Raw genomic sequence first — 24723 nt, 5'->3', positions numbered from 1 at the left:
CAAACAGGTCAGAATTGGCAATTGTTCCCACTATATGACCCATCCAAAATTGACCAAGAAGTCCATCCAGAGTGTAATTCCAAAATCAACATGTGCTCAAGCACAAGGAGTCCATCCATCACATGGCAGAAACATTGAACTCAACATCAGGTCCCACAAGTTAGATTCATGGATCCATTCAACATTACAGAAAATGTATGAACAGATAAGATATCTAATTGGAGAGAAACAAGGAAAATGTATTTTCTTTCTTTCTCTCCATTTAGAAATTTGATGTCAGACACCATTGGAGCATGTGCATTTATAAGTCGCCTCCTCTCACAACAGAGACACACATAGATAATATTCCTTCCGGTTCGCTCATCATGTGAAGTGTGGCCCATGCAATTCTCACACACTTGTCAGGTATCTACCATATATCATTTGTATATGTAAGAAACCCTCAGCAATATTAATATGTATTTCCCCTCAAGAAGTTACAATGGAATGTGTGGGGTTCTGGTGAGAGCACACATTCTCAAGGCTTGTTTTGGGATTACTAAACTCCCCCCACCCCCTCTGATTTTCATCCATGATGCATATATTGTTTATCAGATGAGTATTCTTTAGTTACACTTTTCCTTACTTATCTGACTAGGCATTGGGATAGGGCTTTGAGTTATTATTATGTCCTGTATTGTGTATATTTTACTGACCCCTAATACCAGGAGTAACATACATAGGTATATTTTGTACTTTTGTTCTATTACCATACTTGTCAGATTTTTCCTTACTATTATGTGAGAGTGGATGTTGTGAAGATTCATATTTGATACATTTTGTAGTGTATTCTCTGAGGTTGAGCATATTTTTCCCTCTGGTTATCCTTATGCTCACTTTTGAGCTTTTTAAATGTTTTAAAATATAATGTCTTCTGTTAATGTGTTAATGCAAATTGCTAAGCTTTCATATATATTGTGTCTGTACTATTAGGGTGTTACTTTATATCTCTTCTCTTTGGGTCGTGTACTATTTGTTTTATGTCTACAGAGTTAACATTTTCCATGCATCTGAGAACCCATTTCAATGTGTTTGCCAGTCTCAAAAATATTTGAATCAACAGAACAATGTGCAAAATTGCTAAATAAGTTTTAAATGGGCACTGTCAGATACAAAAACTTTTGATATGTTGTAAAGCATACAAAACCAATAGGTTTCGCAATTTCTTTCATTAGAAAATTTTCAATACTTCATACTGAAAAAGCCAGTCAAACAATTGCCCCCCTGCCTGCTTGGACACATACTAGTCTTGCTGTGTCCATGCATCATCACCTATGTCATGGACATACTTCCTTGATTGACAGCTGTGAGGGCAGGGCTTACAGCTGGAGGAAAAGTTCTCCCACTGTCAGCTTGTGTCCCGCTACTGTCAGTGAGGACAAGCTGGGAGTTGTAGTTTTGCTAATGCTAGGGGAGATGTGAGCAGACAGCATAGTGAGGAGGGGGCGGAGACCTGCACAGTGAGGCCACGCCCCCTCCCTTTGAGAGGAATTCAGACTAGTGAGCTAAATTAAAAGTGTAATAAAAAAATTAAGGTGCTAGATGCATAAAAATTAGATGTACATGGTCAGGATTAGGTACTGAGTGATATATTTAAAGAAAGTTTTTTTTGTTGGATCTGACGGGTACGATTTGAATCCCACTGACTCATTTCCAACTCCACACAATCTTATTAACACTCTTATTTACCCCATTCCAGCATGTCATCTTGATGCATGACCATGGCAGCCAATTGCTGGACAAGCTAAAATAGCTATTAAAAGGAACAATAGAATAACAGTGACTACTTACAAACAGCATGTAACCATCTGTCTGTATTTTCTACTTACAGATACCATGACCAGCAGGATGTTACTAGTAACTTTCTTGGAGCAATGTGGTTAATTTCAATCACTTTTCTATCGATTGGATATGGTGATATGGTACCGAACACATACTGTGGAAAAGGAGTTTGTTTACTCACAGGAATTATGGTAAGAAGACATTTAATCACAATGACTTCTACTGAACTTCTCTAAACGTTGATGAAACATTGATGAATGAGGTTGGTTATTCTCCTCTCCTGTATATTTGTTTTACTACATTGCATTATATTACTGAATATACATCATGAAACAATGTCCTCTTTTGTTATGTTCTTTCTTTTAGACACAAATAAACTTTGTTATTTCTTTGTGTAATGTTTCTATAGGTATCTTGTAGTTTAACCCCTTAAGGACAAGCGTTTTTCAGTTTTTGCACTTTCATTTTTTCCTCCTTACCTTTTAAAAATCATAACCCTTTCAATTTTGCACCTAAAAATCCATATGATGGCTTATCTTTTGCACCACCAATTCTATTTTGTAATGACATCAGTCATTTTACACAAAAATCTATGGTGAAACAGGAAAAAAAATCATTGTGCGACAAAATTGAAGAAAAAACACCATTTTGTAAATTTTGGGGGCTTCCGTTTCTACAAAGTACATTTTTACATCGGTATACATGACACTTTATCTTTATTCTGTAGGTCCATACGATTAAAATGGCACCCTACTTATACAGGTTTAATTTTGTCGTACTTTTGGAAAAAATCATAACTACATGCACGAAAATTTATACATTTAAAATTGTCCTCTTCTCACCCTATAATTTTTTTATTTTTCTGTGTAGGGGGTGGTATGAGAGCTAATTTTTCATGCTGTGATCTGAAGTTTTAATCAATACCATTTTTGTTTTGATCAGACTTTTTGATCGCTTTTTATTCCTTTTTCTTATGGTATAAAAAGTGACCAAAAATACGCTATTTTGGAATTTTTTTCCGCATACACCATTAACCATGTAGTTTAATTAACTATATATTTGTATAGTGCAGACATTTACACACACATCAATACCACATATGTTTATTTTTATTATGTTTGTATATTTTTTATATGGAATTTGGGAAAAGGGGGTGATTTAAACTTTAAATAAGGAAGGGGTTAATGTGTGTGTTTTTTTTTTTTTTACACTTTTATTCCCCTTAGGGGACTTTTAGGAGGAATCATTTGATTCCTCATACAGATCAATGTGGTTCCATAAAACCACACTGATCTGTGTGCTCTGCGCTTGATTGATAAAGCCTGGTCCAGCCAGGCTTTATCATTCTGAGCGCCGGAGCAGCACAGGAGCAGGGGTAAGCCCTCCGGCCACCTCAGCAGTGGATCGCCCCCCTGCGATCGCGCTGCGGTGGGGGGGGCACGATCCACCCCACTGGACCACCAGGGATGGGATAAAGGCACCTATAGATGCCTTTGACAGCAGCGATTTAAAGGGTTAATAGCCGGCCGTGGTGATCACCGCATGTCTGCTATTAACGCCGGACCCCAGCTACAGGAATCAGCTGGGGGACGGCCGGTATCATGCAGGCTCGAGTCGGGAGCCCGCGTCATAGCCCATTAATGGCACATGGACGAGCATAGACGTCCATGGTCGTTAACTGGTTAAAACAAAGGTATCCACCAACTATTACAGTTTAAAGCAGTTATCCTTCATTAGAAAAACTGAGCTGATTTCTTCATAAAACAGTGCCACTCTTGTCCTCAGGTTGTGTGTTGTATTGCAGCTCAGTTACATTGAAGTGAATGAAGTTGTAATATCACACACAACCTGAGGACAGGTGTTACACTGTTTCTAGAAGAAATGTGTTGTTCTATTGCTTTATACCAGAAAAGGAAACCTACTGAGCACCTGAAAATTAAATCCATGCCCATTACTTTCCATTTTGGCTTTATTCGGTTCTAAATCTTTTGTTAGGGTAGCTTGGGATTCAGCACTTATGGTAAATGTCATGTTTGCACTGAAATAAAGCAAGCGAGGGTGGTCACAAGATATGAATTTTATATTCTTCTATCACTAAAGGCACTAAACAACCAAAAAAAGGGTGCTGAGTCATGATTATTACTGTAATGGCAGTGGTCATGCATGCTTAATACTTTCAGTCTTTCTTCAATTGTTTAATGTTTGAATTTTCCATGGACTTACAGTTATAATGAAATTCATTGTACTTGTCATATACATCAATACAGTACAGTAGGCAATTATAGTTATTATTATGATATTATTTTGTGTATTCATATTAGGGATGAGCGAATTGAATCTGACAAATCCGAATTTGTTACGAATTTCAGGAAAAATTCAATTTGTAACGAATCCGAATGCCGCCTCGATTCTATTAAACAAATCACTTCATTAAACTCTATTTAGTGCAGTTCAGGTTCCCGGGCATCTAAAATGACGTCCCGTGCGTGCGCCCATAGAAACAGCAGAGCGAAGCGGAGCAGCAAGGACGCGCGGGCATGGTAAGTTACCAGCACGTCATCTTTGGTGCAACGACCACCGCTTCTCTGGTCCCGGGACCTACTGCTATGGCCTATAGGCCATAGCAGAAGACGGTGACCCCAGACCGGAGGAGCGGTGGTTGGAGCACTGAAGTGGGGCAGTACACAGACATACAGCCTCCAGCCATACACTGTTTATGGCTGAAGGCTGTATGTCTGTGGGGTCCACTGACTACCTAATGTGGGGGAACTGCAACCTAATGTGGGGGGAAACTATACTGCCTGCCTAATGTGGGGGAACTATACGGCCAACCTAATGTGGGGGGAACTATTCTGCCAACCTTATGTGGGGGAACTATAACCTAATGTGGGGGGAACTACAACCTAATGTGGGGGAACTACAACATAATGTGGGGGAACTGCAACCTAATGTGGGGGGAACTACAAGATAATGTGGGTGGAACTATACTGCCAGTCTAATGTGGGGGAACTACAACCTAATGTGGGGGAACTATACTGTCAACCTAATGTGGGGGAACTACAACCTAATGTGGGGGAACTATACTGCCAACCTAATGTGGGGGAACTACAACCTAATGTGGGGGAACTACAACCTAATGTGCAGGAAACTATTCTGTCAACCTAATGTGGGGGAACTACAACCTAATGTGGGGGAACTACAACCTGATGTGGGGGAACTACAACCTAATGTGGTGGAACTACAACCAAATGTGGGGGGAACTACAGCATAATGGGGGTGGAACTATACTGCCAGCCTAATGTGGAGGAACTACAACCTAATGTGGGGGAACTATACTGCCACCTAATGTGGGGGAACTACAACCTAATGTGGGGGAACTATACTGCCAACCGAATGTAGGGGAACTACAACCTAATGTGGGGGAACTATACTGCCAACCTAATGTGTGGGAATTATGCTGACAACCTAATGTGGGGGGAACAATACCTCTAACCTAATGTGGGGGAATTATGCTGACAACCTAATGTGGGGGGAACTATGCTGCCTACCTAGTGTGGGGGAACTATGCCGATAACCTAGTGTGGGGGAACAATGGTAAGGTACCATATCGCGGTAGAGGGGTAGTCTTATACGGTAAGTATATCCCAAACTCTATCTTTTAACTGTGAAAGTTGGGGGTCGTCTTATACACCCAGTCATCTTATACGCCGGAAAATGCGGTAATCGGCAGCCATCTTGCGGCCAGTCATTACAGCGTTTTATTTCAGAGAGAATGTTTCATTGCAGGGAGAAATAGAGCAGTGCGTGTGTGTTGCACAGAAAAACAACTTGACAGCAGCGATTCAGCACAAGCCCAAATCACTGCAGAAAAGCACTGACGGAAGGAAAAGAGAGAGAGAGAAAAAGTACACTTTTGGGTGTAATACACAGCGACTCTACTGCTGCAGTGGGGTTTACGGCAACTCTAAAGCTTATAGGGGCCAGTTAGGCTGAGTACTCAAAGCCATTGTCACCTGCTATTAGTGCATAATTACACTGTACTGGGCTCTACTACACAGCCATTCTGTACTGCTGCCGTGGGGTGTACAACAACTCTAAAGCTTATAGAGGCCAGTTAGGCTGAGCCCTAAAAGCTATTGTCACCTGCTATTAGTGCCTAATAATACTGTACTGGGCTCTACTACACAGTGATTCTGTACTGCTGCATTTGGGTGTACAACAACTCTAGAGTTAACAGGGGCCAGTTAGGCTGAGCACTAAAAGCCATTGTCACCTGCTATTAGTGCCTAATAATACTGTACTGGGCTCTACTACACAGCGATTCTGTACTGCTGCAGTGGGATGTACAGCAACTCTAAAGCTTATAGTGCCAGTTAGGCTGAGCACTAAAAGCCATTGTCACCTGCTTTTAGTGCCTAAGAAAACTGTACGTACACCTATGCAGTGTTCTTTATATTTTTTTCTGTTAAACTAATTTGGGACTAGTAACTGCGAAAGGCGAGCCAAAGCTACCCCCTTGTTTCTGTAGTTTAATACAGTTTTAAGTGTAGTGGAGCTCATATACCTCTTCTCATCAGTGTAAACTGTACGTACACCTACGTGGTGTCCATTATAAATTTTCCTGTTAAACTAATTTGGGCCTAGTTACTGTGAAAGGCCAGCCAAAGCTACACACTTGTTTCTGTAGCCTTATACAGTTTGTAGCGGAGTGTCTAGTCCTACTGCTCTCATAAGTGTATACTGTACGTACACCTATGTTGTGTCCTTTAAAGAGGTTATCCACCATAAGGGGATTTTAGTATGTACCTGGCAAGTAGTAATGGACATGCTTAGGAAGGACCTGCGCTTGTCTTGGGGATAAATGGCTATGTCAAGAGATTACCATAACACTGTGGCTAGCTTTTTGTGAACTAGTATTTCCTTTTTGATTACAAATCCCACAATTCCATTTTCCTCCCTCCCACACATTAGCCACCCCACCCATTGAAACATAAATGAGCTGCATCCATTCAAAAGACCTGTGGTTTTCAATCAGGGTGCCTACATCTGTTGCATTAGCTGCAGATTGATCTCTCTCCCACCAAACGATCACTCCACTCATTGAAGCAGACAAGCTCCCTGTCATCAGCTGACTAGTGAGTCAGGTCTCAGCCACATTGCAAGCTGGGAAAAATCGGAGACAGCAGTCATTTTGTATGCTGTTAAAAATAAATAGTGGGGTGAAAATCACAGAAGAATTGTGAGAAAACACAGGTACAGACACTATATTATGAACTACACTAACTTGATAGCCCCTGTAGCATAGTCAAATAAAAAAAATTACTGGAATACCCCTTTAAATTTTCCTGTTAAACTAATTTGGGCCTAGTTACTGTGAAAGGCCTGCCAACAATACACACTTGTTTCTGTAGTCTGATACAGTTTTAAGGGTAGTGGAGCATATTATCCTCCTCTCTCGTAAGTGTAACATATACGCACTCAGCTGATGTATAAGTATGTCTGGCAGAGACGTGCCAAACTGTGCACAGAGGAGTGGCACAGCCTATATTCATCAGGCAGAGGTCGCAGCAGACTAGGGGCGAGTGGCAGCAGGAGACAAAGCGAGAGGCCTGAGCTCCCGGTATCAGCTAGCGGTCGTGTCTCGTCCAGCAACCCATCTGCTGTCATTGATTGGTTAACTCAGTCATCCACTTCACCACAAGTGACATCTGACACCCCCCAACAGTCGGTGGGTTTCTCAGACACAACCCTCCCATTGTCTCTGTCCTATGCTGTTCCCTCCCCCACAGAAGTGTCCTATGCTGTGGGTTCAGCTCCACTATTTAGTGAGGACGATCTATTAGAGGTCAGTCAGCAGCTACTGCCCAGCCAAGAAGTGGAGGAGACATCCACCGGTTCCTCCTCTAGGCGGGCAAGTAGTGATGGGAGGTGGTTTTGCGAGCGTTCAGGTTCCTGAAGCAGACACTGTTGAGGAACCTGAGGAGGACATCAGTGACATGCAGACACAAATCGATGATGATGAAGCTGATCACACTTGGTAGCCGGGTGCAGAAGGCGCTTCATCATCATCAGGATAAAAGGATTGCAGGTTGCCCGTGAGGCAGCAGCTCAGCCAGCAAGGTGATAGCATGGTTGGCAGTCAGCATGGTGGCATAAGTGGAAAGTCTGGAGCCAAACGTGCCCAGGGTAGACCACCTGCTATGCGGCAGCCTACCTTCCCGGGAGTTAGTGGAACAGGAGTTCCTGGATTCAGCGGCAGTAGCAGTCAATCAGTGCGGACTGTTGGGGGGGGGAAATCAGCTACTCGGTGGTGTGGCAGTTTTTTATCAAGCATCTGGAGGATGTTAACCTGGCCACATGCATGATGTGTCGGCAGAAGGTGAAGCGTGGGCAGGGTCCCAATGTTGGTACCACGGCCCTGCATCAACATATGCAGCGTCATCATAAAGCAGCCTGAGAGAACCGTGGCTTTGTTGCGGTGGTCCAGCCTGCTGAATCACCCAGTGGCACGCCGCTCTCTGTTTCAGCCAGCCAAGGCTCCACCACCTCAGTCGAAGGGAGCTGTCTGTCATCAAGAAACACCTTTGACCCTGGAGAGCCCAGGGTCACTGATACCCTTATTAAATCCCACCCCTAAAACTTAACTTTTATTTGTGTTCAGATTAGAATGAATAATTAATAAGTGTTAATTAAATGATGAGTGTATTCACTTAAAAACACGGGTTGGTGTGCTTTATAATAGTATTTGGATTTTATCCAGTTCACCACTGTGTATGTATCAAATATCCCAGGTGAGCTGCAGTACCACCATAGATAGCACACCAACTCCCGCTGGTTAAAATGCTGTAAATGCCCTCTCTACATGTTTCACTACATCTGTAGCGTCTTCAGGAGGGAAAATGGGCATCAACTTTCTGATCCACCATCTCGGTATTTATACCTATTAGGACCACCTACTTATATCATTCCACCTATCATGGCTTCACAGGTTGCAATGCACCTGTGTGCCCGATATTTGGACCAATCAGGTCCTATTCACCAATATTACCTGTGCCGCCGTACATCACCATCCTGGAACGCCGCCTCGTCATCCTCGCCGACTCAGCGCTGAGCGCCGGGCGATGACATCAGTGTCACCTGTTTACTGGCAGCCAGTCACAGTTCCTTTGCGTTCCAAGCGTCCATTGTTTGCGCTCCACATCGGCACGATGGTTCACTGCTCATGCCCGGGGGCCGCGGCTGCGCATCAGCCTGTTTGCAGGACTTAGTCAGATATTCACAGATGATACTGCGCATACTGCAATGTTAATCCAACTTCAGAGCCACTCTTCTTCACATTTATTGGTACCTGACCATTATCTAGAGTTGGGATATTTTGATGGTGATGGGTTTAATGTTCACTGTTACGCCGAGCGCTCCGGGTCCCCGCTCCTCCCCGGAGCGCTCGCAGCGTTCTCTCATTCGCAGCGCCCCGGTCAGACCTGCTGACCGGGTGCGCTGTGATATTACTCCCAGCCGGGATGCGATTCGCGATGCGGGACGCGCCCGCTCGCGATGCGCATCTCGGCTCCCGTACCTGACCCGTTCCCCGTCTGTGTTGTCCCGGTGCGCGCGGCCCCGCACCTTAGGGCGCGCGCGCGCCGGGTCTCTGCCATTTAAAGGGCCGCTGCGCCACTGATTGGCGCAGCAGGCCTAATCAGTATTCTCACCTGTGCACTCCCTATTTATACCTCACTTCCCCTGCACTCCCTCGCCGGATCTTGTTGCCATTGTGCCAGTGAAAGCGTTCCTTGTGTGTTCCTAGCCTGTGTTCCAGACCTCCTGCCGTTGCCCCTGACTACGATCCTTGCTGCCTGCCCTGACCTTCTGCTATGTCCGACCTTGCTCTTGTCTACTCCCTTGTACCGCGCCTATCTTCAGCAGTCAGAGAGGTTGAGCCGTTGCTGGTGGATACGACCTGGTTGCTACCGCCGCTGCAAGACCATCCCGCTTTGCGGCGGGCTCTGGTGAATACCAGTAGCAACTTAGAACCGGTCCACCAGCACGGTCCACGCCAATCCCTCTCTGGCACAGAGGATCCACCTCCAGCCAGCCGAATCGTGACAGTAGATCTGGCCATGGATCCCGCTGAAGTCCCACTGCCAGTTGTCGCCGACCTCACCACGGTGGTCGCCCAGCAGTCGCAACAGATAGCGCAACAAGGCCACCAGCTGTCTCAACTGACCGTGATGCTACAGCAGCTGCTACCACAATTCCAGCAACAATCTCCTCTGCCAGCTCCTGCACCTCCTCCGCAGCGAGTGGCCGCTTCCGGCCTACGATTATCCTTGCCGGATAAATTTGATGGGGACTCTAAGTTTTGCCGTGGCTTTCTTTCGCAATGTTCCCTGCACTTGGAGATGATGTCGGACCAGTTTCCTACTGAAAGGTCTAAGGTGGCCTTCGTAGTCAGCCTTCTGTCTGGGAAAGCTCTGTCATGGGCCACACCGCTCTGGGACCGCAATGACCCCGTCACTGCCTCTGTACATTCCTTCTTCACAGAGATTCGAAGTATCTTTGAGGAACCTGCCCGAGCCTCTTCTGCTGAGACTGCCCTGCTGAACCTGGTCCAGGGTAATTCTTCTGTTGGCGAGTATGCCATCCAATTCCGTACTCTTGTCTCCGAATTATCCTGGAATAATGAGGCCCTCTGCGCGACCTTTAAAAAAGGCCTATCCAGCAACATTAAAGATGTGCTGGCCGCACGAGAAATTCCTGCTAACCTGCATGAACTTATTCATCTGGCCACCCGCATTGACATGCGTTTTTCCGAAAGGCGTCAGGAGCTCCGCCAGGATATGGACATTGTTCGCACGAGGCGTTTTCTCTCCCCGGCTCCTCTCTCCTCTGGTCCCCTGCAATCCGTTCCTGTGCCTCCCGCCGTGGAGGCTGTGCAAGTTGACCGGTCTCGCTTGACACCTCAAGAGAGGACACGACGCCGCATGGAGAATTTGTGCCTGTACTGTGCCGGTACCGAACACTTCTTGAAGGATTGTCCTATCCGTCCTCCCCGCCTGGAAAGACGTACGCTGACTCCGCACAAAGATGAGACAGTTCTTGATGTCAACTCTGCTTCTCCACGCCTTACTGTGCCTGTGCGGATATCTTCTTCTACCTTCTCCTTCTCTACTATGGCCTTCTTGGATTCCGGATCTGCAGGAAATTTTATTTTGGCCTCTCTCATCAACAGGTTCAACATCCCGGTGACCAGTCTCGCCAGACCCCTCTACATCAATTCTGTTAACAATGAAAGACTGGACTGTACCGTGCGTTACCGCACGGAACCTCTCCTAATGTGCATCGGACCTCATCACGAAAAAATTTAATTTTTGGTCCTCTCCAACTGCACTTCCGAAATTCTTCTTGGATTACCGTGGCTTCAACGCCATTCCCCAACCCTTGATTGGTCCACAGGAGAAATCAAGAATTGGGGTACTTCTTGTCTCAAGGACTGTCTTAAACCGGTTCCCAGTACTCCCTGCCGTGACCCTGTGGTTCCCTCTGTAACCGGTCTTCCTAAGGCTTATATGGACTATGCTGACGTGTTCTGCAAAAAGCAAGCTGAGACTTTACCTCCTCACAGGCCTTATGACTGTCCTATTGACCTCCTCCCGGGTACTACTCCACCCCGGGGCAGAATCTATCCTCTGTCTGCTCCAGAGACTCTTGCCATGTCAGAGTACATCCAGGAAAATTTAAAAAAGGGGTTTATCCACAAATCCTCCTCTCCTGCCGGAGCTGGATTTTTTTTTGTGTCCAAAAAAGATGGCTCCCTACGTCCTTGCATTGATTACTGCGGACTTAATAAAATCACGGTAAAGAACCGCTACCCCCTACCTCTTATCTCGGAACTCTTTGATCGCCTACAAGGTGCCCACATCTTTACCAAACTGGACTTAAGGGGTGCTTATAATCTCATCCGCATCAGGGAGGGGGACGAATGGAAGACTGCATTTAACACCAGAGATGGACACTTTGAGTATCTGGTCATGCCCTTTGGCCTGTGCAACGCCCCTGCCGTCTTCCAAGACTTTGTTAATGAAATTTTTCGTGGTCTCTTATATTCCTGTGTTGTGGTTTATCTGGACGATATTCTGATTTTTTCTGCCAACTTAGAAGAACACCGCCAGCATGTCCGCATGGTTCTTCAGAGACTTCGAGACAATCAACTTTATGCCAAAATGGAGAAATGTCTCTTTGAATGTCAATCTCTTCCTTTCCTAGGATACTTGGTTTCTGGCCAGGGACTACAAATGGACCCAGATAAGCTAGCTGCTGTATTAGATTGGCCACGCCCCTCCGGACTCCGTGCTATCCAACGTTTTTTGGGGTTCGCCAATTATTACAGACAATTTATTCCACACTTTTCCACTATTGTGGCTCCTATCGTGGCTTTAGCCAAGAAAAATGCCAATCCCAAGTCCTGGTCTCCCCAAGCGGAAGACGCATTTAAACATCTCAAGTCTGCCTTTTCTTCTGCTCCCGTGCTCTCCAGACCTGACCCATCTAAACCCTTTCTATTGGAGGTAGATGCCTCCTCAGTGGGAGCTGGAGCTGTCCTTCTACAAAAAAATTCTTCCGGGCATGCTGTTACTTGTGGGGTTTTTTCTAGGACCTTCTCTCCGGCGGAGAGAAACTACTCCATCGGGGATCGAGAACTACTGGCCATTAAATTGGCGCTTGAGGAATGGAGGCATCTGCTGGAGGGATCAAAATTTCCAGTTATCATATACACTGATCACAAGAATCTCTCCTATCTCCAGTCTGCCCAACGGCTGAACCCTCGCCAGGCCAGGTGGTCGTTGTTCTTTGCCCGTTTTAACTTTGAAATTCATTTTCGCCCTGCCGACAAGAACATTAGGGCCGATGCCCTCTCTCGTTCCTCGGATGCCTCTGAAGTAGAGCTCTCTCCGCAACACATCATTCCTCCTGACTGTCTGATCTCCACTTCTCCAGCCTCCATCAGGCAAACTCCTCCAGGGAAGACCTTCGTTTCTCCACGCCAACGTCTCGGGATTCTCAAATGGGGACACTCCTCCCACCTCGCAGGCCATGCGGGCATCAAAAAATCCTTGCAACTCATCTCTCGTTTTTATTGGTGGCCGACTCTGGAGACGGATGTTGTTGATTTTGTGCGGGCCTGTACTGTCTGTGCCCGGGATAAGACTCCTCGCCAGAAGCCTGCTGGTCTCCTTCATCCTCTGCCTGTCCCCGAACAGCCTTGGTCACTGATTGGTTTGGACTTTATCACAGACTTACCCCCATCCCGTGGCAACACAGTTGTTTGGGTGGTCGTTGATCGATTTTCCAAGATGGCACATTTTATTCCTCTTCCTGGTCTTCCTTCAGCGCCTCAGTTGGCAAAACAATTTTTTGTACACATTTTTCATCTTCACGGTTTGCCCACGCAGATCGTCTCGGATAGAGGCGTCCAATTCGTGTCTAAATTCTGGAGGGCCCTCTGTAAACAGCTCAAGATTAAGCTAAACTTCTCTTCTTCTTATTATCCCCAATCCAATGGGCAAGTAGAAAGAATTAATCAGGTCCTGGGTGACTATTTACGGCATTTTGTTTCCTCCCGCCAGGATGACTGGGCAGATCTTCTACCATGGGCCGAATTCTCATTCAACTTCAGAATCTCCGAGTCTTCTGCTAAGTCCCCATTTTTCGTGGTGTACGGCCGTCACCCTCTTCCCCCCCTCCCTACCCCCTTGCCCTCTGGTTTGCCCGCTGTGGATGAAGTGACTCGTGATCTTTCCACCATATGGAAAGAGACCCAAAATTCTCTTTTACAGGCTTCATCCCGAATGAAAAGATTTGCCGATAAGAAAAGAAGAACTCCCCCCATTTTTGCTCCCGGAGACAAGGTATGGCTCTCCGCTAAATATGTCCGCTTTCGTGTCCCCAGTTACAAACTGGGACCACGCTATCTTGGTCTTTTCAAAGTCTTGTGCCAGATTAACCCTGTCTCTTACAAACTCCTTCTTCCTCCTTCTCTTCGTATTCCCAATGCCTTCCATGTCTCTCTCCTTAAACCACTCATCATTAACCGCTTCTCTCCCAAACTTGTTTCTCCCACTCCTGTTTCCGGTTCTTCTGACGTCTTCTCCGTGAAGGAGATTCTGGCCTCCAAAACGGTCAGAGGAAAAAAAAATTTTTTGGTGGATTGGGAGGGCTGTGGCCCAGAAGAGAGATCCTGGGAACCTGAGGACAACATCCTGGACAAAAGTCTTATCCTCAGGTTCTCAGGCTCCAAAAAGAGGGGGAGACCCAAGGGGGGGGTACTGTTACGCCGAGCGCTCCGGGTCCCCGCTCCTCCCCGGAGCGCTCGCAGCGTTCTCTCATTCGCAGCGCCCCGGTCAGACCTGCTGATCGGGTGCGCTGCGATATTACTCCCAGCCGGGATGCTATTCGCGATGCGGGACGCGCCCGCTTGCGATGCGCATCTCGGCTCCCGTACCTGACCCGTTCCCCGTCTGTGTTGTCCCGGCGCGCGCGGCCCCGCTCCTTAGGGCGCGCGCACCGGGTCTCTGCCATTTAAAGGGCCGCTGCGCCACTGATTGGCACAGCAGGCCTAATCAGTATTCTCACCTGTGCACTCCCTATTTATACCTCACTTCCCCTGCACTCCCTCGCCGGATCTTGTTGCCATTGTGCCAGTGAAAGCGTTCCTTGTGTGTTCCTAGCCTGTGTTCCAGACCTCCTGCCGTTGCCCCTGACTACGATCCTTGCTGCCTGCCCTGACCTTCTGCTACGTCCGACCTTGCTCTTGTCTACTCCCTTGTACCGCGCCTATCTTCAGCAGTCAGAGAGGTTGAGCCGTTGCTGGTGGATACGACCTGGTTGCTACCGCCGCTGCAAGACCATCCCGCTTTGCGGCGGGCTCTGGTGAATACCAGTAGCAACTTAGAACCGGTCCACCAGCACGGTCCACGCCAATCCCTCTCTGGCACAGAGGATCCACCTCCAGCCAGCCGAATCGTGACATTCACCATAGGGATATTCAGAACTCTATCATTTATAGAATGCCCAGATTGAAATAATATTATATGGTATTCCCAGTTGTATTTATGAGATCTATTAGTATAGGTTTACCATCATATCTGATATCTATATTGATAGGTGAATAACCACAAATGTTACATGTACCTCCCCTCACATGTACACAGTGTACCCACATGTTATCCATGGTATGGCATCAATCCCAGCACTGTGCACCCCAGGTAACATTCCAGGGGGATTCGATTGGGGCATGCTCTTAGTCATATATATAGATGATCAGTCATATTAGATAAAAAGTATATTTATCCCTAGGTTTAATAATCATACAACTGTTTCCTCCCTTAGGTGTAGTATATCTCCATCTGGCGACCCCCTCTCGGACCACCCCACCTCCACTCCACAACTCTAGGTCCTTCCTCGGACCGCATATTTTAAATGGTGAGTGTATTATGTTTTTATTTCAGTTGTTAATTCTATTTTACCTTATTGCCTCTATTACACTCACCACCAATTGCTGAAGGTGACTAGCTTGTGCAATGAGAGGTTTATTTAATAGGTTGCTGTGTTTACAGGTAAGTATGTAGGTAGGTAGATGTTTTATACTGTATGGTTTATTTAATAGGTTGCTGTGATATTGATATTCCTGTCTATTATTTCAATGTAAAAACGCTGCATAGGAGAAGCCTTCATTAAGTCCTCTCGGTGATAGACATTTGAGTCTATATATCCACTTGGCTTCTTCCCTTAGAAGCATTCTATCTATGTTGCCCTTTCTCGGGCCTAATTTCCTCTCATTGCACAAGCTAGTCACCTTCAGCAATTGGTGGTGAGTGTAATAGAGGCAATAAGGTAAAATAGAATTAGCATCTGGAATAAAAACATAATACACTCACCATTTAAAATATGCGGTCCGAGGAAGGATCTAGAGTTGTTGAGTGGAGGTGGGGCGGGTCGAGAGGGGGTCTCCAAATGGAGATCTACTACACCTAAGGGAGGAAACAGTTGTATGCTTATTAAACCTAGGGATAAATATACTTTTTATCTAATATGACTGATCATCTATATATATGACTAAGAGCATGCCCCAATCGAATCCCCCTGGAATGTTACCTGGGGTGCACAGTGCTGTGACTGATGCCATACCATGGATAACATGTGGGTACACTGTGTACATGTGAGGGGAGGTACATGTAACATTTGTGGTTATTCACCTATCAATATAGATATCAGATATGATGGTAAACCTATACTAATAGATCTCATAAATACAACTGGGAATACCATATAATATTATTTCAATCTGGTCCTGATTATCCCTATGGTGAACATCTAACCCATCACCATCAAAATATCCCAACTCTAGATAATGGTCAGGTACCAATAAATGTGAAGAAGAGTGACTCTGAAGTTGGATTAACATTGGAGTATGCGCAGTACCATCTGTGAATATCCGACTAAGTCCTGCAAACAGGCTGATGCGCAGCCGCGGCCCCCGGGCATGCGCAGTGAACCATCGCGCCGATGTGGAGCGCAAACAATGGACGCTTGGAACGCAAAGGAACTGTGACTGGCTGCCAGTAAACAGGTGACACTGACGTCATCGCCCGGCGCTCAGCGCTGAGTCGGCGAGGATGACGAGGCGGCGTTCCAGGATGGTGATAGGATGTACGGCGGCACAGATAATATTGGTGAATAGGACCTGATTGGTCCAAATATCGGGCATACAGGTGCATTGCAACCTGTGAAGCCATGATAGGTGGAATCATATAAGTAGGTGGTCCTAATAGGTATAAATACCGAGATGGTGGATCAGAAAGTTGATGCCCATTTTCCCTCCTGAAGAAGCTACAGATGTAGTGAAACATGTAGAGGGGGCATTTACAGCATTTTAACCAGCGGGAGTTGGTGTGCTATCTATGGTGGTACTGCAGCCCACCTGGGATATTTGATACATACACAGTGGTGAACTGGATAAAATCCAAATACTATTATAAAGCACACCAACCCGTGTTTTTAAGTGAATACACTCATCATTTAATTAACACTTATTAATTATTAATTCTAATCTGAACACAAATAAAAGTAAAATTTTAGGGGTGGGATTTAATAAGGGTATCAGTGACCCTGGGCTCTCCAGGGTTAAAGGTATTTCTTGGTTATAATTACCCTAACCCACCCTGGGGTCTTTTTTGTTGTTGAGCTGTCTGTCATACCCATCTTCTGTCGCTCCAGATGCTCCTGCTCCTACTTCGAGTCAGTCATTCCGCCAGCAATCCATCAGCGAAGCCATGTCCAAGAGACAACAGTATGTGCCCATTCATCCAATGGCGCAGAAGCTGAATGTTCTCCTGTCCAAGTTGCTGGTGCTGCAGTCCCTCCCTTTTCAAGTGGTGGACTCTTCACCTTTCAGAGAAATGATGGCTTGTGCCGAGCCAAGGTGGAGAGTCCCAAGCCGTCATTTCGTTGCGAAAAAGGCAGTACTAGCCCTTCACAATTTTGTGGAACAATAGGTGGGCCAGTCCTTGATCCTGTCGGTTTGTACCAAGGTGCACAGCAGCACTGACGTGTGGAGCTGTAACTACGGTCAGGGACAATACATGTCCTTTACGACCCACTGGGTAAATGTGGTCCCTGCACAGCCACAACAGCAACTTGGACAGGTCACGCCGCTTCCGCCTCCACGCTCTCAGGCCGTTGGTCCTGCAACAATGTGCGACTCCGCCTGCTCATCCTCCAGCGTGTTCTCAGCCTCCGCTGCACGGACCAGTCTCTGTGCCCCTACAGCATACCATGTGTGCAGGGCGTGGCGGTGTCACGCTGTTCTTCACATGGTTTGCCTTGGCGAATGGAGTCACACGGGGGAGGAACTGCTAAAAGTCATTCATCAAGAAATCGAATCATGGAAATGGGAACCATGGTGACCGACAATGGGAAGAACATCTTGTCTGCTCTTCGTCAAGGAAGCCTGAGCCATGTGCCCTGCATGGCACACGTGTTCAATCTGGTTGTCAAGTGGTTCCCCCATCTGAAAGACATCCTAACAATGGGAACATAGTCTGATCTGCTACATTTCCACACGTTGGAATTTCACCTTTCAAATGTTGGACCCACTATACGAACAGAGAAAAACCATCACCGATTTCTTGATGATCCACGCGGATAGGGAGACTCCCCTGTGTAATTTCAATGTCAACTAGTGGCAGCTCATACGTTACACCTGCTGTTTGCTCAGGCCCTTTGTGGAAGCCACATTATTAGTCAAACGCCAGGATTATGAACGACGTCATTCTACTGCTTCATTTCCTACAACACTTGTTGGAAACAATGGCTGTCAGGGCACTTGAGATGTGGCGCCTAAATCTCACGGCCACATGAGCCCTGTGGGGGCTGAACAGGAGGGGGACAGTGGAGCACAGGCAAGGTTTTGCGAAATGGGTGGTTTTTATTGTCATCTGACAGGAGAGGAGGATCAGGAGCAGGCTGTGGAGCTACAGGGTGATGAGGAAGACGAGACAGAGGACCCAGACACACGGTGGCCATGTGGTCTCCTCATGCTGGTGACACATTTTATGAAACTTTTTAGATTCATCTATTTAAATAATATAAAAAATCTTTAATCTTTTCAATTGTGAGGCCCTATGGTCTCATCAGGCTGTTGCCACCTCCAGGCTGGGTGATTCTGCCACTATATGGTCTCCTCATGCTGCTGCCACCTCCAGTCTGTGTCATTGTGCCACCATGTGGTCTCCTCATGCTGCTGGCACATTAAATTAAACTTTTTAGGTTCATCTATTTGAAATCTTCAATTTAAATAAAAAAATATCTTTAATCTTTTCAATTGTGAGGCCCTATGGTCTCGCCAGGCTGTTGCCATCTCCAAGCTGGGTCATTCTGCCACTATATGGTTTCCTCATGCTGCTGTCACCTCCAGGCTGTGTGATTGTGTCGCCATGTGGTCTCCTCATTCTGTTCGCACATTAAATAAAAATGTTTAGGTTCATCTATTTGAAATCTTCCATTTAAATAAAAAAATAAAAAAATCTTTAATCTTTTTAATTATGAGGCCCTATGGTCTCGTCAGGCGGATGCCACTTCCAGGCTGTGTCATTCTGACACTATATGGTCTCCTCATGCTGCTGCCACCTCCAGGCTGTGTCATTGTGCCACATTATGGTCTCCTCATGCTGCTTCCACTTCCAGGCTGTGTCATTGTGCCACCATAGGGTCTCCTCATGCAGTTGGCACATTAAATTAAACTCTTAAAATTGTAATCTATATAAAATCTTTAATTCAAATTTTACAAAATATCTTTAATCTTTTCAATTGTGAGGCCCTGTGGTCTCGTCGGGTTGCTGCCAACTCTAGGCTCTGCCATTGTGCCGCCATGTGACTCCTTGTTATATTGGGTTTTGTGGTCATACAGTATTAGTTCAAAGTAAACGCTTTGGGCACCAGGGACATTAAACTTGTGAATTTATTCAAAATCTTCAATTTAAATTAAAAAAAAAATAATGTCATCTTTTCAAGACTGAGGCCCTATGGTCCTCATCGTATATACCTGTGGAATTACCAAAAGAATCCAATGAAACAGGTTGGAGCAATAACAATGAACCAAAACTGATTAAATGAAACATTTGCAGTTTCATAGTCGGGGGTGGGGGTGGGGGGGTGGGTGCTGAGAGGCAGGGGCTGGAACAAGTGGTGCAGAGGACCGCCAACTCGTTTTTAAGATACAAGTATGAGCTTTTTCACTGCAGCAACTTCTAGCAGTATGCACCCACTTATCCAATGGCACAGAAGATGAATATGCTCCTTTCCAAGTTGCTGGTACTGCAGTCCCTCCCTTTTCAATTGAACACTCAGGGCATGGGGGTGCGCTGAGAGGCAGGGACTGGGATAGGCGGAAGCTGGCCTCATAGCGGACCCCCAGCTCAATTTTAATATACAATTAGGAGCTTTTCCATAGTTTACACTGCAGCAATTATACACTATTGGAGCTGAAATTACCGCCAGCTGGATGCTCACCAGAATAGGTCCTCAAAAAAGGATTTTAATAAAATTAAAATAAATTAAAATTAATTAAAAATTACATAAAATTGTGATGCCATATGGTCTCCCAACCCTGCTGCCTCATCTCTAATTTATATTAATAGTTATAAAATAGTGCCCCCTACCTTAATAGCAAATTAGAGGGTTGGGGACCACATTGCAAAATTAAATGTTCCTATTGCAAGCAAAGCCTGTTCATCTTTTAAAATTTAAATAGGTTTAAGAATTTCTTGGTGAACTTACTCATCAAGGATTTGTTGCGGGTTCCATGCCATAAAATCAGCAACAACTTGCAGTACAATGTGTGTGAATAAGTTATCAAAACCCCACCCACATATAGTATAAAATATCTGAGTAGAATTCAGGGATTGCAGATTTTCAGCTCTGTAGCTTGTCAAATGTGTTGTGGATTTATTGGAGATATCACCCTTTGCCACATGCTGTGAAATCCAAATCTGTAGCCAATTCCTTATACGTAAAAGCATGAGCTATAATTTATTTCTTGAAATAATATTCAGGCACTCACGGTTAGTTGGTTCATTCCTATTTTCTTTATTTAGTATGTTCTGCAATATTCATAGCTTGTAAGATGGTAAAAAAAAGGCATACATCCATGCTTACATCTTACAAGCTATGAATATTACAGAACATATGAAATAAAGAAAATAGGAGTGAACCAACTAACCGTGAGTGCCTGAATGTTCTTTCAAGAAATGAAATATAGCTCATGCTTTTACGTATAAGTTGTCTATAGTTAAGTCGGTGGATATCCCCACCTGAGCTTTATTAAGGGTCTACACGGAGACTTTTGTACTATGTACGCATGTACCACAGGTGGGTTTTGCTACAGATTTGTTGCAGATTTTCCATAGACTTGTGCGTGACAAACCTTGTGGCAGAAAATATCTGTGTCAAACATTGTCTAATTCAAATTTCACCATAATGCAATTAAAATCTGCAACAAATCTGCTGAAGAATCCCTGTGTGCCTTACGCTTAGGTCCCTATACACATTAGATAAACGTCAACTTAGCCAGCCGATTTCACCAATGCTGGCTGACCATTTATTGTGTATAGAGAACTCTTCCCCAATGGTAGACATCAGGGAAAAAAGATTGATATGTTTGACTTTAACATGCTTGATCCCTTGTTTTCATAAGCTTCCACTAAAATTGTCTGGCCATGGCCTATTCCCGTCACCAATTGATAGCATACATTTTGTCTGAGCCCAGTGCCCATGTGTGATGTGAAAAATAGCAGTCAGTCAAATGAGTATTCAGCCGACAGCTATCTAAGATGTTTGCCTACTTTTAGTCATGTGTATTACAGCTTTAGTTTGGAGTTGTATAGAATTAATTTAGGGAAGAATACCTGTAATATAAAGTACTGAATAGAGACACCAGAAAAGCAGTTGAAGAGAGCACTGGATAAGTCCATTGTGTCTTCAGTCATCCAGATCCAATCCGGATTCCAAACATGCAGCAAAATCCAAGAGCACAGCGCCAGGAATGAAAAACTCCGGATATGTGCAAAAAAGAGCTGTCAATTATTGGTTTCCCAAATGCATTGGAGAACCAATAAACTACAGCCCTTTTTCACATATCTGGAGTTTTTTATTTTTGTTGCTGTGCTCTTGGATTTTGCTGCATGAATACAGACACCATATAGTGGCATACAGACTACTTTTAGCACCATAATATGTACAGATTGTGGAGGACATATATATCATTGTCCGTGTAAATTAAGTTTTTACCCCCATGTGTTTCAGTGTACATTATGTATACATCCCCCTCATTCATAAAAGGTGCACGTTCTTTATAAATAGCACCATTAATGACAGGCAGCAGCTATCCCACCGCTACTGTCATTAACCTTTTAGACACCATGCTCAATTTCTAAAGTGAAAGTAAAAAATGCAAGTAGCTCACAGGAATTCATCAGACCCCTGCAACATGATTGTGGGAGTCCAGTGAGCTAAAATGGTGGCGGAGAGTCCCCTTACCTCCCTCCAGCTATTAGATCGATGCTGCATATGATGCAACCTGGGAGAGACAGCCTCTATCAGTGGACTGCCACTCTCACTGTTCAATGCTATGCAATAGCATTGCACAGAACAATGAATGCAATCTAGTGATTGTACGAAAAAGCCCTCTATGAAGACTTAAAGGGGTACTCCGCTGTAAACATCTTATCCCCTATCCAAAGGATAGGGCATAAGATGTTAGATCGTGGGGGTCCTGCCACTGGGGACCCCCGCGATCTCTGGGCCGGCAGTGGCAGCGTCTGGAACACAGAAGCTTGCATCTTCCATGTTTGTGATGTCAAGCCACGCCCCCTCCATTCATGTCTATGGGAGGGGGCATGACGGTGAGTACATAGCCATCATGCCTCCTCCCATAGATGTGTATGGAGGGGACATGGCAGCCAGCATCGCTCCGTGCACCGAATTACAGTGGTGCCACAGCAGAGATCGCGGGATGTCCCCAGCGGGTGGACCCCTGCAATCTAACATCATATCCCCTATCCTTTGGATAGGGCATAAGATGTTTACAGTGGAGTACCCCTTTAAATATACTGTACATCAATCATGCAGTTCAAAAAGGGGTGGGTGAAGGAGGCTTGCTTGCTGCACCACAGACCGGCCTCTATTACATTTAATCTTGGAAGAAGAACATTTAATAACTTTGTGAACAGACATCAGCTATGAGATGTATCATTTGGTTTATCTCCATATCATCTATCTGCTCATGTCTGCAGCTCTGAGTAGGATGAAGAGCTGAATGATTCCTCTTAGTCAGATGTACAAGTGTTGACAGTTGAAAATGTAGACAATACATGTTCCCCATGACGGTAGATATTTTCACTGCTCAGATCAAGGTATTAAATACAACCATATCACATTTCTGTTATCCTTCAGCTCTAAAACTACATAACGTGTCTATATACAAACTACCCGCTGACAGCTCCCAGCTCCAGATTTCAACACATCTACTGGAGGGCATCTAAATCATCAAAAGGTACAAATTGCAGAACAGGGATGACCCTGAGCATCCGACTTAAAACACCTATAATAATCTGTAAAAATCACTGCAGAAAATGGCATTCTACAACTGTGAGGCGCTCCCCTTTTTTTTTCTCTATATTTCTAGCTTTATTTGCTAGTTTCTCCTGGCATTTTCTCTTTCATTATTTTTCTCTTTATCTTATTTTCTGTGTATCTCTTTCCTTCCTTAAGGGGGAGCTGCAGTGAAGGACTATTTCTGCCTTATCCAAAGGATAGGGGATAAGTGTCTAATCGTGGGGTTCCGACCGCTGGGACCCTCCACGATCTCCTGCCCGATGTTCTGGCTCTCCTCACGCATGAAGTTGAGGTCCCTCCATTTTTCTCTATGGGAGAACTGGAGATACACGAGTACAGCGGACTGACAGGTGAAGGCATATGAGCGATGAACTACAGATGAGATATACAAAAGGGCTGGACAGGCATAGAGTCCCCAGAAAGAATGGACAGGTTCATTCTTTCTGCAGACATGGAAAACAGAATTTCTGTGGCAGAAACATCTGGCGTAAGATTTCCGCTGTGTGCACAGCACAGCAAAATCCCATTGAATACAAACTGACTCTGCTGCTCCGGAATCTCTGGTGGAATTCCAATGTGGAATTCTGCATGGAAATTCTGCATGGACGTGTGAACATGGCCTTAGAATACAGGCTCAGAATAGACTCAGATATATACAGTGTTCACTACATATGCTGAATTTTATGAGGGTTTGTCTTTTGTTAAGATGAGTTGATGTCTTTATTGATACCATTTCAGGCAGCTTTTTAATGGCTTTAAATTCCATGTTTTTTTTTTTTTCTTCAATGTTGACTGTGCCAGAAAGGGATCAGAACAATTTGCTGTATATAGGGGCTAAGTAGTAACAGACCGGTCTGAGCACTTGTACTGACCCCTTTCCACATTTAAAAGAGCCTAAAATGGCACATGAGCATCAGAACTGAATCATTTTTTTTATGGAAGAAGGTGACCTGGTCTGATCATGTGGATGGCTGTGGTGTGTGCATGACTTCCCTTGGAAAGAGAGGGCACAAGGATGACCAATAGAAATACCAGTGAAGACATTGTGATGCTCTGGGCATGTGATTGCTAAATTGAAATGAACAACCCACCAACACATTAATGCAGACCATGTAGATACTTTCATATCAACAGCATTTTCTTATGTCAGTGGCCGTTCACATGGATAGTGTGCACAGTTGACCTCTGAACCCCCCAAAAGTTTATCCAAACAGACATCTGTAGAATGTGTTGGAAAACTAAGTCGACTCCATGGAGGCCTCACCTTGCAACTTAAAAGAAGTAAAAAGTTTAGCATTTAGCGTGGCTAGAGGTCTTTTGTGGCTGAAGGGGATTTTACTGTCATGGCTTATTAGTGTATAAAATGTAGCAGTAGTCAAGTGGACTTTGCATTTTAAAGTAAGTCTGTTAAATATTGAATAATTATGTGAATGGTTCCTTGTGAAAGAACTTGAGTTGGGGCGTGGCCTGGCTGCTGGACTGAATGGTCACAGATTAACTGAGCTCCGTCATCTATAGCCCTAAACAGAGACTAGCCCTAAAATTCATACCCACAGATGCGGGAACTCAGTGCCAACATGCCTGTCAGAAATAAGAGGGCTAATAAGCAAAGTACCTTGACAAAATTATTTTCCCGGTGGCGGGAATCTTCTCAAGATTCTCAAGGCAGCGCGTGGGACTCGGAGCATCTGCACTCATTGCCTGCACAATCCTCAGCGCTACATAGGCGCTCCA

At 45.1% G+C, this 24723-nt stretch overlaps 1 protein-coding gene across 2 annotated transcripts in view; it reads left to right on the top strand.

Annotated features, from left to right (window-relative positions):
- KCNN2 (potassium calcium-activated channel subfamily N member 2) overlaps positions 1-24723 on the top strand; it is a 245827-nt gene that overhangs the window by 148342 nt on the left and 72762 nt on the right. For both annotated transcript variants that reach the window (XM_056537445.1, XM_056537446.1), the window contains one exon: positions 1871-2012. In XM_056537445.1, the coding sequence (XP_056393420.1) occupies positions 1871-2012 (142 nt within the window). The remainder of the gene's footprint in view (positions 1-1870; positions 2013-24723) is intronic.

This window comes from Hyla sarda, chromosome 1 (genome assembly GCF_029499605.1).
Source record: "Hyla sarda isolate aHylSar1 chromosome 1, aHylSar1.hap1, whole genome shotgun sequence".
NCBI lineage: Eukaryota > Metazoa > Chordata > Amphibia > Anura > Hylidae > Hyla > Hyla sarda.
This window is presented reverse-complemented; position numbering and strand designations above follow the sequence as displayed.